At 32.2% G+C, this 18,201-nt stretch overlaps 1 protein-coding gene across 2 annotated transcripts in view; it reads right to left on the bottom strand.

Annotated features, from left to right (window-relative positions):
- Positions 1 to 3,278: 3,278 nt before the first annotated feature.
- The window catches only part of LOC111703137 (protein brunelleschi-like), a 21,140-nt gene continuing 6,217 nt past the window's right edge, over positions 3,279 to 18,201 (bottom strand). Inside the window, exons 9-21 of one of the 2 annotated variants that reach the window (XM_023475018.1) lie at positions 17,173 to 17,271; positions 15,899 to 16,010; positions 14,542 to 14,808; positions 11,750 to 11,935; positions 10,739 to 11,188; positions 10,120 to 10,420; positions 9,951 to 10,005; positions 8,876 to 8,928; positions 8,353 to 8,504; positions 7,534 to 7,622; positions 6,611 to 6,745; positions 4,421 to 4,785; positions 3,279 to 3,557 (exon numbers count right to left, since the gene is read on the bottom strand). In XM_023475018.1, the coding sequence (XP_023330786.1) occupies positions 3,355 to 3,557; positions 4,421 to 4,785; positions 6,611 to 6,745; positions 7,534 to 7,622; positions 8,353 to 8,504; positions 8,876 to 8,928; positions 9,951 to 10,005; positions 10,120 to 10,420; positions 10,739 to 11,188; positions 11,750 to 11,935; positions 14,542 to 14,808; positions 15,899 to 16,010; positions 17,173 to 17,271 (2,467 nt within the window). In that variant the 3' untranslated portion in view covers positions 3,279 to 3,354. Of the gene's footprint in view, positions 3,558 to 4,420; positions 4,786 to 6,610; positions 6,746 to 7,533; positions 7,623 to 8,352; positions 8,505 to 8,875; positions 8,929 to 9,950; positions 10,010 to 10,119; positions 10,421 to 10,738; positions 11,189 to 11,749; positions 11,936 to 14,541; positions 14,809 to 15,898; positions 16,011 to 17,172; positions 17,272 to 18,201 lie in introns of both variants that reach the window. The other variant, XM_023475010.1, reaches the window with a different exon arrangement.

Raw genomic sequence — 18,201 nt, 5'->3', positions numbered from 1 at the left:
ATCATTAAGATAGAACAACCTATAGTCATCGATTATCTTTCGCCACATTTGTATATAGTTTATATTAATATTTTATTTTTTTCAGAAAACGTTTTAACTGATTTCGAAAAATGTGAGTGGTCCGCGGCATTCTTAGAAAGTTGCGCAAGCCGCAAGAGAAATAATCAAATTCAAAACAAATTAATTAAAAAATATTATAAAATATAAACTATATACAATTATGTGGCGAAAGATAATCGATGACTATAGTTTGTAATATCTGAATAATTTGTTTGAAATTAAATTGATTTTTTTACGATCTAAGTCGTATGTTGCATCTTTCTGAATTTGTATGGATACTACGTTCTTCGGTATTAGTCGTTTTAACAATTTTCTCCTTATAGACGCAACAGATAGAAGTAAGATTAGTAGCGATCAAAAGCGCTTTTTTATCGCATTAAGCCTATACCCCATTTCATTTTTCGCGAACACTCCCTTTAATATTAAATAATTTTGAATTTTCAATGATTTTCTAACTTTTCAAACATTCAAATAAAGTTTTATTTAAATCCAGAAATAACAATAAGTTATATGTTACCATCATGCTAGATTTGATGTTTTTAACTCATTTTTATGATGAATAAGAAACTTTTGTAACATCTAAACTAAGCAGTCAAAATTAAACTTTGAACAAAAAACTTTTCATAATAATTATCTTACAGCCAAATTAACATTGATTTACAATATTTTGTACTAATTATTTCGTTAGGCAACAATAGAAAGAACCAAAAGTTTTTTCCATAAAAGGAGAAATATAATTTTGCGCCCAATGACCCCACCAACCATTTAAGAATTACAATCCGGCTTTGTTTGAATCAAAAATATCTGCTAAATTAAAAAAATTCATAGAAAATACTTAGCGCCATTTGAACACCTTCAGTACTAAAGTTACATCTTTGAAAGAATTTCTTTACCTTGATTTGAGAGTTCTAGAAATATTTTTTTCTTTCATATAGCTTCCTTGGCAAATTTTGAGAAAATAAGATTTTAATCAATTAATCAATTTTGTTTGAGAAGACAAGTTTTCTGATTTTGGTGAGATAGATGGGGAGTTACCTGGAACCACTTAGAAGAACCCCCCGTTGTCAGAACCTATGGAAAAATTATTTTAACTTAACATTTTTGCAGCCTGGTGTGTACTGTTTATTCTAAAATCTCAAATAATGTGCAGCTTCCAAACTTGAAACTATCGGTCACAAAAGTACGGTCAAATATTTCACCTTAAACCTGTGAATTGCCTTGTTTATAAAAAAATACGTTTTCATCATTCAATTTGTATTTAAATTGTAATCTCTAATAAATAGATTAAATCTTGATTTCTTTATTTAGCAAAAAACATATAAAAACCTTAATCTTTAATTTGAAGTTTTAGATTTGTTCGTTTATACTAAAGAGGAATGTCGGCATAATTTCAAGTACCATTTGTGATGTAGCATGTCCGATTCACAACAATACTCTTTAGCTAACTTTGCTTGATCAATGATGACGTGGAATGCTTGCGTATTTTATGCGCAGAAACCCTTGTAATTATTTAGAACCTGGTGGGCGAGCTGTCTTATATATATTTTCTAAATTTTAGCAGTTTCGTTAAATTAGAAACTTTGGAAATTCAAGCTTGAGAAAATATGTGACGTTCTTAACGCTTTAGGTTTTACACTGTATAATCGATCGAGTTAAAAGGGTACCTGTGGGAATCAGACACACCGCTCTATGTCTGGAGGGTTTAACAATATATTCATTCTCGAGATTTTGAAGGATTTTCTCAAATTTGTATTAAGATTAGAACAGTCCTAAGGTTTCAGTTGAAGTTTATTTGGAGAATAATGAATATTGCTTCAAGTTCTGTTTGTTTTTGTTTTTATAAAATTACCATTTCGTCAATTTTAGTAGGATTTGTACACCATTTATGATTATAATGATATCTCATTATTTGACTCTTTAAATACGTGGTTTTTTCCTAATATTTTAGTTGATATTTCGTCAATTGGTTTTATTTAAGGATCTGGATCAAGGAAGGTTGCGGATCTGGAGGTAGAACTTATAATCCAGTGGCCGAATTAAAAGAATTTGAGCGGCGGTTTAAATTTAAGCCGCGGTTTAAATATGGTTGGTTCCACTTAAAATTGTACCTAATGTTTCAAGATTTAAGCCGGCGCTTAATTAAAACCGGGTTTTTGCGGATTTAAACCGCGACTCAAATTCTTTAAATTCCATCTCGGATCGCTTAAACTTTACTGGATGTTTATGTAAAATTAAATTGATCTGCAGATTAATTAAACGAGATCAAGCATTGATCTCTATATTCACAATTCTAAAGTTACCAGCTCTGGTCCGAGAGAGGTTAAGTACTAATGTGGATTCATAAAATAAACGACACATTCTTCTGTTAACTAAAAACAATAATAATTCGTTGATTTTATTTTATATATTCATTCATTTGTATATTTTGCAGACAATCACGGTCTATTATCACATTTCTTTACTGAGTAATATAACTTTTTAATTTAATAATTATAAGATGTTTGATTAAGTATCTAATTGCATTGAGTAACCCTACATTCTAAATCATCTAATAGTAGTTTGATAAATAAGAATTAAATTCACTCCTACGCAACTTGGAGGGCTAATAAATTTAACCAAATATTGCAAAATTAAATCTTTTAAAATTAGTGAAAATTTGACATATTTAAACCAATCTTTAATCAATAGAATTTATCTTAAAGGTTTTGTTGTTCACAAATAAAATAATTCTCTTTAATAGAATAAAATGGATGGTTTAGTCAAGATAATTCGAGAAATTGAAAACGACAGAATGAAAAACATCCGAAAATACAGTGGGAAAATACAAATATAAATATAAATTAAATAAGTCGGAAATAATAAGGATTCATTTTTGAAATATGATATATATAATATTTATATATGATTTATGGCAGTTAACAATATTTTAGTTCTAATTTTGTTCATTAGATGAATTATTAGGATTAACTTTCAATTAGAGCTATTCATCCAAGAGTTTTGATGAAATTAATTACCCAAAGAAGACCTTTATTAAGAAATTTTAGTAAAGGTTAACATTGAAATTTGCTTTAGGCATTGTAAATTATGGTAATTTGCTAAACTGTAAACCCCCCCCCCCTCACCATGAGTCCTAGCCAGGGAAGAATCTCAGTCTTGGGAGTTAGAAAATACGGAAATGAGGAGAAATTCATAAACCGAACGAAATCTTGAATCATAAATGGACAAGATACTTTTTAATCAACTAGCTAATATACTCTATAATAAATTTCCAATTGTTGAATTATGTGTTTAGTGTCACAATACAGCATTAAGTGTAAGATTGGGTAATCTCCAGGAGTGTATCCGGGTCCGGAATACAAGGGAGATGGAGACTAGTAGAGAGTAGTGACCAGGAGACAGAGGAAGCAGACTACTGGAGTGAGAACAAGTCCGTCCAGCTCCTAGTTCTCCGGGTAGGTGGAGACCACTTCCTCCACTGCATCCTACTGCGGCTGAACCTAACAAACATCAAATGAATAACAAATTAATTCAAGAATTTAATTCATTTAAATATTTAAAAATTCAAACATTTTAACAGATTTAATTTCCAACAATCAAATATTAAAGAGAAGATGAAGTTTAACAAATTTTCCCCTTCCTACTAACATATAAAGAATGGAAGGAAATTAATTATGAATATTCAAGTTAAACTTTTTTATAATGGATTTTGCCTTTCTTTACGGAAAATTTTTTATCTTTATAATATAAATACTATATTATTATTATTAGAATTTTTCAATTTACGAGTCGTTATATTTTAAAATATCAGATACAGGACAGAACATATTATTCAAATTTTCCCTGTTTTTTACTCAAATCGCGACATGTAACAAAACGTGTTTTGCGCCCAAACTTTTCATTTGCTTCAAAAAATGTGACATGTTCGAAAAAGAATTCAATAAGCATCAAAAATAGAAATTTATTTATTTGTAGGGGTTTAGTATTTTATTTTTTTGTAAAAATGTAGTTTTAACTATTTAAAGTTGTAGTAGGCAACCGGTTTTTCACTTTTCGACTTTAGTTAAAAAATGTAAACAAATAAAAAATATATTAAAAAATATAAACAAATAAAAAAGATAACATTGCACAGTTGGCTCAAACCTTACACTCAGTGTCAGGTCTGGGCCAAATCACGGTTTGGAGCTTTCCTTCCCTGTACTTCTTAAATCATTAAAAATTATTTATTTTCCCCAGTTTAGTGTAAAAAAAACCTAACAAAATAATTACACAAACATATATATGACTTCTGGAAAAAAATGCTTTCTAAATGGTAATGATTTATATGAAAATATACACCCTTGCTGGAAGGTTTGCTTCTGACCTGTACTATCCTGTTCTAGTCGGACTAGAAGACGACAATCTTCAACAGGTTCAAGAAGAGAGTTGACCAGCTCCACCTCAACCTCAACCATCTCCCCGACCCTGACCTCAGTATCCCTACCCTCCACACACTCCACCCCGTTGATGAGTACAGAAGCGGCTAGCGGGGGTCTCCGGAGCATCTCAAGCATACACTCCGTCCACATTACTCCGGATAGGGATGCCTGACCAGTTCTCCTGCTCCTCCCCTCCCCTAGACTCCAGTGTAGATGAACCCTCTCCTCCATATATCTATTAACCTCCTCTCCCCCCTCCAACCAATCTAAACTGTCACTGAAACTACATTTCTCCACAGGAACTGGAACCCTGTAATAGTAAAAAAATGTTTCAAACAAAGCTTTTAAATGAAAAACAAACAATGAACAGTATAAACTATAAATGTATATTTGGCCCATAAATCCAAATTACTTTATGCTAATATACTAAAATACTAAATTATCAAGATCTTTAAATATTACAACTCTTATTGTGACAAAATTACATATCTTTTTCAGCCTCGTCCTTGGGGTTAGTACTTTATACTAAAGTTGTAATGATATCTATTGATGTATATTTTAACGATAAAATCAAACCATTATTGTCGAGTTTTCAGACACAAACTGATAGTTACTCTTTAGACTTTATACTAACTGATCAGTGATCTATTTAATCTTTCCTGAACAATAGAACTTATATATTGTAAATCTTGGAATCAAGCATATATCTCCATCTTATGCAGATTCTTTTTTTTTCCTCTTCGATATCCCGTGATGGTCATGCCCTGCAGAGTGCAGACTGCAGAGATAACTGTGAATGATCAACACGCGTTCAAGAATTACAATATTCACACAGCAGGTTCAAGGTTTGCATTTAAGTTTGATATTTGAACTTGAATAATATGCTACAGAAACTAAAAAATCTATTTACATTTTTTCACTTTTAAAGGTCTTTTAATTTCTTTAAATTAAAAAAATTATGAATTATTTCCCTCCGAAGAAGCAAATTAAGCCATCTTATTGGTATGGACAAATCAAAAAATAAAAAGAAAGGCTGTGAATTTAAAACTTTTGCATAATAAAGTTTCAAATTTCAAACATAATATTAGAACTAAAATTTTAAACAACCCTAAAACTGTTGATGGATGCGTCTAATAAAATGAAATCTTAAGAACTTCCCGAAGAGGAAAGAGCACAATGTATAAATTCCAGAATCAAATATTCATTTCTTAATCAAAATCTTAAATTTAAACATTTGAACTTTCATTTCAATAATCCTAAAATATTCCTCAGGCACAGTAATTGAAAATTTGATTAAAATAATGTCCTTCAAGGCTGAAAAATATATTGTGTTTCTAATAATTTGTATTATCTGAACCAATTTTGGAATAATTAACATTTTAATTTTAATATTGAAAAATAAAATAAAAGTAATACAGAATGACAGTTCAATCGTACAGTAAAGGGGGGGGGGGAAGACAATTAAAAAATATTTTTGAAGTTCCAAATGCTAAAACCAGATGTTTAACTCTACTTAAGTTTATAATCTTAAATGAAATTTATTCTCAAAACAGCTTTGCGGACATTAAATGTTTTTTATTTATGTGGAAAAAATTAATTTCAAGTATCAAAAAGAATGAAAGAACTAGCATTTTTATGTCTAATAGGTTATTATTCACCAGAGCAGCGGAAATCACCTCAACCCTCCCCTACCCCTCCCCCTGGTGTAAAATTCTTCAAAATGTTTACTCCTGCGACTCTTGGCAAGTAATTCAACCAAGTTCATCTACTTATTATTATGATGAACTACTTAGTTCTGTTAAATCTATATAATAAAGCTCTGTGCTCATATACACACATCATATAAATATAAATATAAATATAAATATAAATATAAATATAAAATAAATATAAATATAAACCAGCGCAGTGAATAAATAAGCACATGTCGGCATAGAAGAAAATATCTTTATTATCGATTTAGCAAAATGTGATCATGTTTTTATATTTACCTAATAATTTGTATATTACAGTTAAGTGTTATATTTTTTAAAAGGAAAATTATTACACATAGGCTAAAAACAAAAATAGATTTTTAAAATAATTTTTTTTCTTTAAAAATTTGCTTTTTCCTCTAATCTTAAGATATATCTGACCTGCATACGTCCCCCGCCTCTATCTGTAGTTGCTTCCTGACAGTATATGTGAGCTCTATCTCCTCTCCTGTCCTGTTAACCAGGTCTAGAACCAGGAAACAGTTATCAGCTCTTTCTCCGGGTAGTACGTCCCACCTAGACAATATACAATATATATGTTAGCTCTATCTCCTCTCCTGTCCTGTTAACCAGGTCTAGAACCAGGAAACAGTTATCAGCTCTTTCTACGGGTAGTACGTCCCAATAGGTTTTATTCTTAAGATAAAATAAGCGGGGAGCCCAGGGGGTCTTATTAGGAGTCCCAAATGTCCTGAAAACATTGAGGAAAAGATTGGACTTCTAGTTGCAAGCATTTAAAATATATTTTTTAAAAAAGGAAAATTTGACGACTTTAAAACTTTTTCATATGAGAGCTATCAACATTGCAAATAATGCAGTTCTACATGGATCATTTCACTGAAGTCAAAATTTAAAATTATGAAGAAAAAAAATTAAGTCAGCCGATGGAGTTCTAATGTTTGATTTATCGTTATTTAAAAGCGAGACGTGTCCAGTATGGAGTCCAACATTCACCATCCTTCTCAGAATACTAATATCTCTCAAGCATTTAAACAATATGGTAATCAATATAGCAACAACAAACAAACTATCTTTCTTTGTTTATAAAGTTAGAAACTTTTCCTTTAGTACACTAAAAAAAACCTACACTTTTATATTTTACCCAGTTCAATAAAGCAACGCTAAAATCCCCCCCTTTTTTAGGGGGGGGGGGGTATCAGGGAGTTGACGGAAAACCATTTAGATTTGCGGGAAGGTATCACAATAACTATTAGTTACAGTGATCTTTTTTTAAGTATACGTCCACTGTAAAGGTTTAAAAATGAAATTTTGAAAAAATAAAAATCTCCGAGGATTTGGTTTACCTAGACACAGAAATGCTGGGTACTTGATAAACTATCAAAACATATTCAGATCTTCGGCACCATTCAGTTTCAGACCCCTTCACCTCAACCTAGAATATCGCAAGTAAATATGGCGGGAACTGTGGCGGATATGAATATCGTCTTCCTGAATATTCTAGAGAAATCCAAGGAGGAGTTTCCAGATCAGCTGATATAAAATCATGTGTTATATATTCAATTATTTTACTAGTTAAGTTGAGTTTTTTAAATAAAGTTAATCGTTGAGTAACTCTTTTCCTTTAAAGTTGTAGCACGCCAAATTGGTGACCCCGGACTTTTTGAATACGTTTTCTAAAGTTCTCTGCAAAGCAAACCTCAGTGTTGTGATATAGTTAAAAACTAATTTGTGTCACTAGCATTTTTCGGCTGAAAAGTGATCCTGCCTCCCTGTATTTTCCACAGGCTCTCACAGTAAGCGAAACCTAGTTCGACAGTGATATTTTTCTTTTCAGCGTTGCNGGGGGGGGGGGGAGACAACCTGTCCTAGCCCATATGGTCACTGTAGTATAATCAGCATTTTAATGTGGTTAGCCGGTAAAACAAAGTGGTAAGTCGGGACATAAAAATAGTCCCAAATGTAAAACCTATCTAACTATCCCTGATCAAAACCATGCGAGACAATACACCTGTTTTTTTTATAAAACTTGTTTAAAATAATTAAGTCGGGATGACACATACAAAAAATATTGACTATAGTTATAAAAAAAATATCAACTGACAATATAACATAAAAATTCAATGCTTTTTTCCATTTTCTAAAATACGTAAATGGTGCCGAACCTTAAATCTAAGGAGAGATCTAGGATGATCCGTCTCACTGAGCTGGGAGAGCAGGGACGGGTTTCCGGATCCAGGATGTAAGGAGGGAGGAACAGGGAGATGACTAGGTAAGGATTGAGGATGAGAGAGTTTACTCTGAAGAGAGTTGAAACCTGATCCATTAGTGGAATATCAATATTCAAATCAACAAAAGTCAGATAAAATTCGACTAAAAGAATTTTTTAAGTATACCGTATACATTTTGTTGGTTTTAAAATCTTTTTTTTTTTGTTTGAAAGAAATATGACAGGGAAAATCTTGGGAAGCTAGCTGAAGTGCCCGGCGCTGCCCGTGGTATTTTACTCAGGGAAAAAATTGTAGTTTCGTAGTTTTTAATTTTGAAAAAATATTGAATGTTTTTAGCCTATGTCAATGAAAAGAATTAGTATTAGTATTTTACAATCAGAAGTCTGAAAGTTCCAAAACAATCTGTCCTAGCGTCCTTAAAATATCTGTTATATATATATATAGATATTGATAATCCCTGAAGCACTCCATCTTGAGTCGGAACCCGTTGTACTCAAACAATCATCAGCCCTAAATAGTACAAATTTAATGTTGCAAAATCAAGAGGTGAAATATCATCTAAGCCATGTATGTATAGAAAAAAATCAAAAGAAGGTTGATATTACGAAAATACCGCGAAAATATGATGAAAAAAAAATAAACACAAGGCTGTTAATTGTAATCCTAACGAAAGGGCGTAAGTGCAAAACATACTAAAAAATATAAAAAAGAAATAATTAACAAAAATACTAAAAATATTTTGGCTAAAAGTTTACAAAACAAGTAATATATATGAATAGAAAACATTCTCAAAAACAATTCTTTTTAAAAAGTAATGACCGCAACTATTTTTTTTATCAAGGTATCATATTATTTGCCGATCAGACATTGCAATTTTCATCATTGCAAAATGGCATACTTATAAATTTACTTGATAAAAAAGCAACAGTCTGATAATTAATATGTTCCAAGATATCGGCGTTTAAACCTTCCAATTATGACATGAAATTTGACGCAGCCACATTAGATATAGATTTCAGAACATTTGGAGTGGAAAAAATAAAAAGATTGGAAACAACTGGTACAGGGGTCAATATATTTCAATTTCTGATACCAAATGGGATCGAAGTTAAAAGTACATTTGGGGGCATTAAAATACACTTTCTGTATCATTGAGAACTTTGGCAAGTTGTGTACGTGTACTACATTTCATTAATGTGTACTGCATTAGGGTGCTAAAAGATGTAAATATCAGTAACCAATGTAAGAGATTAATTATGATATACAGAAAAATAAACACTTCCTTGTAGGATAAATTCTGCAGTATGGATTTTTTCTACGATTTTACATCATACTTCCAATTGTTTACAACAGCAACATAATTAATTTCTGCCCCCCAATATCAATCAATCAACATCTGGGTTCGTATTAATGAAATTATATGAAACCCTACAACTGGTAATTTTATTCCCTCACAGTTAAAAAACATTCAACACAAGACTCACCCCGTCCGGGAGGAAAGATTTCTTGTTTAAATTACCCGTATATCTTACCTAAAATTTTGATTATTTATTCCCTTCAGTATTAAAGGAATTGTGAAAAAATCTCCTAGAATGCATATTTGTTATTGAAAATAGAATTTAATTTCGTTGGAATTCATACTGAATATCTTTCTGATATAATAACGACAGTCATGCATGAATAACAAGAAGATGCATTTTCCTTGTTTCAGAGGTAAATTATCCTTGATCAATGTTTTATCTAACTCCAGGTCAGGTGGTTCTCCCTCCTCTCCAACCCAACGGAGATCTAGACCCAGAGCTGGGACGGATCCTGTGTTACGAATTACTAGACGCAAGGTTTGTGTCTCTCCACTAAATAAATTAAGGGATTCAATTTTTTTCCAAGATTGTCCGTCCACCAAGTCCAGCTCCTCCTCCTCGTCCTCCTGGAGTTCAGGTTCGGAGTAAACTAGTTCCTCGCAGTGAATGTCTATGACAGGGAGCGGACAAACAACTTGAACCTAGAGCAAAGTTAACTAATTGATAAACTTGTTGTCACAATATTAGTTTGTAAAACTAATTGTTATTCTAAACTGAAAATAAGATAAATGAGTTCAAAGTTTGGTTTTAAAAATGAGCCGTCGATGCATATACATTAAGAATTATCCAGTGAGTTAAAAAAGGTTTTTATTATGGTGCTATGATAAAAATTCTGAATCCGTTCTTCCGTTCATGGTGTAAACGTACCTATCGCGTATCATTACCACCATTAGCGTTTAAAACAGATTTAATTGCAAAAAAAATTAGCTCGTGTTTTTTATTTTATTTTTAAACCCAACCTTGATGCACTCCTCTTCTATCCCTGGAATATCCTTGAGGTTGCAGAAGGAGGTTACTCCTAGAACGGAGTGGGAGTATCCTAGTAGACGGAGAACTCCTTCAGATTTTGGAACTCCCCGGATTATCACAGTTTGAGGGTTGGGATGTGACTCAAGCATCACATGGCTAGGTATCACTTCAAAGTCTATTCCGTCACAGGTGATAGAAAAGTTTGAGATCTTGACTTCAACTCCGAGTGTATTTTGAACCTGGAGCGACACCTCCGCAGTATCGTTCTGAACCCAGGTTACGGAGCGGAGTTTACTCCGACCTGAGGATCGAGCTGAGCCCCCGCCACCCAGGTTCATTATCGGAGTAAAGAGGAAGGGTCCGGATTGAACCTTTGGGAGGCTCGGAGCTGAGAAGGGGGCTAGGTTACCAGGTAGAGGAGATGCTTGAACACTTGAAACCTGGATTTCAGGGTTCATTATATTATTATAATCAATTCATTATCAGAACTGGCGAATTTAAATTAACATAATGTGATAAATGTTTTCAGTAAAGGGAAGCAAATTTGATGTACAAAAACATGAAACAAATAAAATTGTAGAAATAACTTTCTAATCTATTTCAATTGTTTTGACGGAAACAACATTTTAAACTATGAATAATTTTTAAAAGATTTGCTGGCACAGAAATCTGTCAAAGTTGAAATCATAACCACCCAACTTTCCCCACTCTCCCATGAGGTGAATAAACTATAGGATTGAGAATTTAAAATATTACATTTCAAAATTAGATTTTAATATTTTAAAATCAAAAATTTAAGTAAAATCTTCATTTAAAAACCCTTTCAAACCAAAAAATAAAGACAAATTTTGTTGCTTCTGTAAAAGACCGACAAGAAAATAGAAAAATTTAAAATGCAAATTTAACTCAATTCAGCCTAGTTGCAATTTAATTTTTTCTCGCTAAAAAATGAACATAAAATTTTCATAATGTGAAATATAAGTTTATATAACTGAACCCTCCTTGGGTAAACAGATGATGTTAACGGGTGGAAGAACACTCTTCCCCGACATAGGATACAGTGCGCCCTTGAAGAGCGAGGTCTCAAGTGCTAGGGGAGCAGGGGTGCTCACTGCGCGCTGGGAGAGCACGGAGAGCTGGGTTGCAAAGTCCTGGCGCTCAGTCTGGGATAACCAGGGATACATACACTAAAAAAACAATATTAAAGGGATTGTTAACGAAATTCTAACTCTGTCTTAAGTTTTTATTAATTCATCTTTAACATTTATGGTTGATAATTCACTTCTAGAGCGTCTCGTGGATTTCTATAGTACAGACGAGACAGAACATTCGTGATGTTTGTTTCATTCCAGGGAGAAAACGATAGAGGATTTTGTTGACGGCACTCGATAAAAAGGGGGGGGGGGCATGAAACGTATTACTCTCCGGAAAATTTAATGAAACTGCTGGTTACTAGCGCGCCGGTCAGAATGCTCCAATATTAAATTTGACCTCGAAAATGAATTTCCTATAAATCGACATACAACATGTAAATATGTGGGAAGATGACCCATAATGTATCTGCCGGCTACTAGCGCGCCGGTCAGAATGCTCTAATATTTATTATGACCTTAGAAATGAATTCCTCATGCCAAATTTCCTATCAATCGACATACAACATGTAAAAAATGTACTAAGATGACCCATAATGTAATGGTTGGCTACTAGCTCGCCGGTCAGGTTGCTCCAATATTAAATTTGACCTCAGAAATGAATTCCTCATGCCCAATAACCAATAAATCGACATACAACATGTAAATATGTGGGAAGATGACCCATAATGAAACTGCTAGCTACTAGCGCGCCGGTCAGAATGCTCTAATATTTATTTTGACCTCAGAAATGAATTCCTCATGCCAAATTACCTATAAATCGACATACAACATGTAAAAAATGTACTAAGATGACCCATAATGTAATGGTTGGCTACTAGCGCGCCGGTCAGAATGCTCCAATGTCTATTTTGACCTCGGAAATGAATTCCTAGTCCCAATTTTTCCATAGTTTGATGTATCTCATGCAACTGTTATTCTAACTTAGGCCAAACTTAGCACATAAGTATTCAAAGATATTTTCTTTTACTGTACGCGCGCGCGGACATTTAAGCCTTTGGAGGTAAATTTTTTAAGCGCATATTTGTTTCAAGAGTGCCAGGAAAAATGTTTCAAGTGCATTTAATGAAGTTAACATTGATGTACTATAAAAAAGTCGCATTTTTTCACAAAAAGCGCGCGCGCGCACTTTTTCTCAGATTCAATCAAAACCAAAAAATGCATGTAATATACATAATTCTGAGTTTGCATGCAAAAAAATCAGCCTCCTAGGACAATGCTAAGTTATGTTACACTGCTTAAATTTCTGGAGAGTAATACGTTTCTTGCCCCCCCCCCCCCCCCGGCAATCTCTTTTAAATGTAAGTATTGTGAAAATATATATCCCCTTCCCTTAAATAATTGTTTTCCTTCGATATTAAAATTAAATTTCGAGAGCTTTTCCAGAGCTTTGCCCAATTTGATAAAAGTTTGCAGATAATCCAGTTTGAAAAGATTACTTGAGAGAAATTAACAGGAACTCTTTTATTATAATTCTTCATGTAATCTAATAAATGCTCAAGGCTCTTAATGCGTTCAAACGATGAAGGGATTTTCATAGAAACTTTCATTGAAACTCTAATATTTTAGTTCCTTAGAATTTTAAAGAAAATTGGTGGAAAAAGTTGTTTAATAAACTATGGTGTTTATGTCTGATCAAGACTAAATCAGACACCCACGTTATTCTCTTATAAAACTAATTTACTTTAAATCTGGTTTCTTGGGGGGATTTCTGCTGCAAAAAAATGAAGAAAATTATCAGGTAGAAAATCAAGCTAAAATACAACGATATTTTCCATTTATTAATCAGAAAGGTTTCAAGGGTACCATTGTAAATCAGACAGGCCCTTCTTTCAGTTACTTTAAGAGATTGTATTTTCGATAGACTTTTATGTCCGACTCACAACAGTACCCTTAAAAGCATTGTCTAATGAAGAGTGAATTCGATAACAATGTTCAACTCTAAAAATTCCCTAATTTTAATTGTGGCTTGTGAATTTCTTCTAAAATAAAGTGGGAGTAAATTTCAGAATAAAAACTTTTTAAGTAAGAAAAACGACGATATCTTACACATTATTTATATTTTATCAGATAAAGGTTTAAAAGAAACTATTGTGAATCGGTATGAAAGGCATCATGAAATTACAATGACAGCCCCTCGGCTTAAAGTACAAACAACTAGCCCATGAGTCAGTCATCTGATTTAAAGATTCAGCATGAATATCATAGAAATTGCTATGATCGAACGAGGGCAATATCATCACAGGGGTTTTCTGACTTAAACAAATTTATAAACATTAATAACATGGTTGTTCCGTTTTCAGGTTTCTTTATTTAATATTAATTATTTACAACTAGTTTACAGGAAGGGTAATGGAATTTTACTTAACCAAGGGTTTCAAGACCATTTGCCCACAAAACTTTCAGAGCGAAGCGAGGGATATTTTGTGGGCAAAAATGTTCCAGGGAAACCGTGGTTAAGTAAAATTAATCTCGAAGAAGTATTTGTACACAATTTTATTATCTTTTAATATGTACACGCGCAACTTTTTTCTCGAAAACTATGCAGAGCAGGTTGTTATTTACATAACTGTCCCAAGGAACACTAAGTTATGTCGGTAATGTTGGCGATAAAAATTATTATGATATTTGCGTGATTTTACCTGGAATAGAAATGTCATATGTCGAGTAGACGCAGCATGTGCTCCCATCTTCCTTGAAGTTCCAACCAACTCCTGGAGAAGTTGAACCTGCAGGGTTGGCCATCCTGTCTCCGGTCGTGAGCAGGATCCTAGATTTAGGTTGTATCCTTTTACTGACTCCAGCATCAAGGAATAACAGGAGGCCCAATCATGGGACGGATTCTGAGGTGCTACACAACGCATTGCCGCTACACGCTGGAAAAAAGAAGCTTTTCTCCGAAACCCAATCTAGAAAAATAAAAAATACGTCAAGGCTGAAAAGTCAGGTGGTTTATACGATATGGAACTCATAAACAAAAAACAAAACAAAAATCAGGCTTACTCAACAGACAGAAACTTAATTTAACCAGCTTCTTTGATAAACGTTTAGACCCTTATCATAGACCAAGGCTTATAGCATTATATAGCGCTTCGTGTTAGAATTGATTTTTTTCTTTCATACTCTTTCTGTATTTTTGCACGACTTTTTAATCACATTAAAAAATAAGAATATTTTATTTTTAAGATTTTTAAATCTTTAATAACTATACAAAAATCATACTATTGTGAGCTTCTAGTGAACATTTTTGTGATGCTGACGTTTGAACCATCAAAATCGGTGAAAAAATAAATATTTTAAACGTAGAATACTACAATTGTTTTCTTTAGAAATAATAAAACAGAAGAGCAGATCTCATTATGAAATTAAAAGGCCTGGTATCACTTAATATATTAACTTTTTCTATTGTGCAAGAGAAAAACCCTGAAACTTAATAAAAAACTTCTTCTTAAAAAAAACTGTGACAAGCCTCTGAGGCCAAAGAGGGGCCGGGTTGATTTTTTATTTCCCCTCTGCTAACTCGGAATAAGAATGGACCAAGATATAGAAGAAAGAAAAAATCAGAAAAGACAATTTTTTTGTGAATTTTCAGTGAGGATTAAGGAACCTGGATATTGAACAAATATTGACTTTTATTCTTCAACTTTGCACCATGAATTCGAGATGTTAAGAAACAATGTTTGAATAGAAACAGGAAGATCGATCAAGNAAAAAGCAAAATTGATAGAATTTTAAATTTAACATTTACAAGCTAGACAAATATTGGATGAATTTCTGTGTTACAAAGATGTTTGAGTCCTTGATTAAAATAAAAAATACATTAAAGCCGAAAAAAAACTTAGATCATATGTAACCGTAAATATTAACTCAAAAACTTGAACGAAAGTGCAAAAAAATCCAGATATATACTTGATGTGCCAATCGCAAAACTTATTCTGCTATTTAAATGTTGATAATCCAAAAATGTGACAAAAATTTTAAAAATAATACAATATCTACCTGACTATATAGGTTGCTGAGAGCTATAAATCTTTCAATTTTCTCCCGATCACTGAGCTGAAGATTTATGAAAACAATATTCTGTAGGAACTCGGAGGCTAGTAGATAACTTCTAAACATAATATCAAATACTAGTTTGGGAACCCAGCTTTGCCTGGAGAATTAAACAATATTCAAACCAAAATAAGAACATTAAGTTCTAACTAGAGTGCTCAATCAAAACTTGAGGCAAATCGGTCATATTAAAACTTGTGACATATTTACTTAACAGTACTATTTACTTATTTCAATCCAAACCAACTGGAAAACTGAACAGTACTATTTACTGCTTTATCTAAACAGTATTTAATTATTTATTTTATTCTAGTAAGAGGATTTCTTCTGAACTAAACTTAAATTTACTTTCCAGAATGTCTTCATTATATTTCATATTCATTATAAGTTGCTTACCCCCCTCCCCCTTCTCTTTCCCAAGTATACAATAAGCAGGTTAAATTTGGATGAAATTCTTATATTTTCATTTAATTTGATAAATCTATTAGAATGAATTAGGATCAAGTAAAGTTATTTAACTGAACTTTATTATTATGCTGTATCATATAACCAATGTAGTTGTACAACCGGAAAAAAAGGATCCAAATATTTTTTTTAATGTGTGCTGATAAAAATATGCAAAACTATATGATAACTTTATAAGTAAATATATGTTTACTAACCTATGTTTGACTCTATATAATAAGTAAATATTTATGTTAACTAACCTATGTTTGACTAGAATAACTACACCTCTATATAATAAGTAAATATATGTTAACTAACCTATGTTTGACTAGAATAACTACACCTCTATATAATTAGTATGTTAACTAACCTATGTTTGACTAGAATAACTACACCTCAATATAATAAGTAAATATATGTTAACTAACCTATGTTTGACTCTATATAATAAGTAAATATATCTGTTAACTAACCTATGTTTGACTAGAATAACTACACCTCTATATATGATAAGTAAATATATATGTTAACTAACCTATGTTTGACTAGAATAACTACACCCCTATATAATAAGTAAATATATATTAACTATCCTATGTTTGACTAGAATAACTGCACCTCTATATAATTAGTAAATATATATGTTAACTAACCTATGTTTGACTAGAATAACTGCACCTCTATATAATTAGTAAATATATATGTTTACTAACCTATGTTTGACTAGAATAACTACACCTCTATATAATAAGTAAATATATATGTTTACTAACCTATGTTTGACTAGAATAACGACAGCTTTAAGCGATGCTTCTGTTTCTATAATACCCGCATACTTGTACTTGGCGTAGTGGTTTACACACTCACGATATCTAACAAGAAAATAAGTTGATTTATTATTTTCTTTATTTTAAGAAAAAGGGGATGGTGGAGTTGGCACATTTGATGTAGGGGGGGGGGGCCCTGCCTTCATTTTTGGTTCAAATCTTCCAATTTTTTGGGTGCGCGCCTAATTAGGGTTCGAAATTCCTATAATAAAATAAAATTGAACTTTAATGACCTCTAATGACCTCTAATGACCTCTAATGACCTCCACCAATAGAAAATATTTCAACTATGGCTTAATGCATATCAAACGAAAGCTGGGAACCCAGGGAATCCAGTAGCAGCAACNTTAATAGAAAAATGGCTAACAGCAACTCATGAACCATCGTGACAAATGCAGCATTCAGAATGGGCAGAATTAAGTTTTTTTTTACCATTTAAATAAATAAAATTTGCTACTGACCCATGATATATTATCCAGCTAAACCTGATTTACTCATTTGCTCAATGATGGGTGTACTGATATATAATGGACTCGAGAATAAATCAGGAACAGTGGTGCGCCTACACATTGTGTTCTCCTAGTAAGATCGGAGACCCCAAGGGTAAACCAGATATGGATTATTTATTTAAAGAAAGTTATAAAAAAAATTTTCCGTAGAATGTTAAAGTTTATTTCTTAAAACAGTAAGTAACTGCATTGAGAGCAATTGAGAGCAAAATAACAAAATACTAACAAATATTTCAAATATATTTTAAAAACCTTAAAATTTTTCTAAATTCCTATAAACCTTTAAACAAAGATAAATTTTAAAAAATAGTTTGAAAAGGCATGTGAATTATTTTCTCAATTTACATTTCCTGTTTAATACGAGGAAATCATTTTTTACAAGAAGTTAGGTCTTTTCTGGAGATTTTTTGCTGAATTATGAAATATAATTGACTTTTAGTGGGTGAGGAATTATTATTTTTGGAAA

The sequence above is a fragment of the Eurytemora carolleeae genome, unplaced genomic scaffold (genome assembly GCF_000591075.1).
Source record: "Eurytemora carolleeae unplaced genomic scaffold, Eaff_2.0 scaffold17, whole genome shotgun sequence".
NCBI classification, from domain to species: Eukaryota; Metazoa; Arthropoda; class Copepoda; order Calanoida; family Temoridae; genus Eurytemora; species Eurytemora carolleeae.
This window is presented reverse-complemented; position numbering and strand designations above follow the sequence as displayed.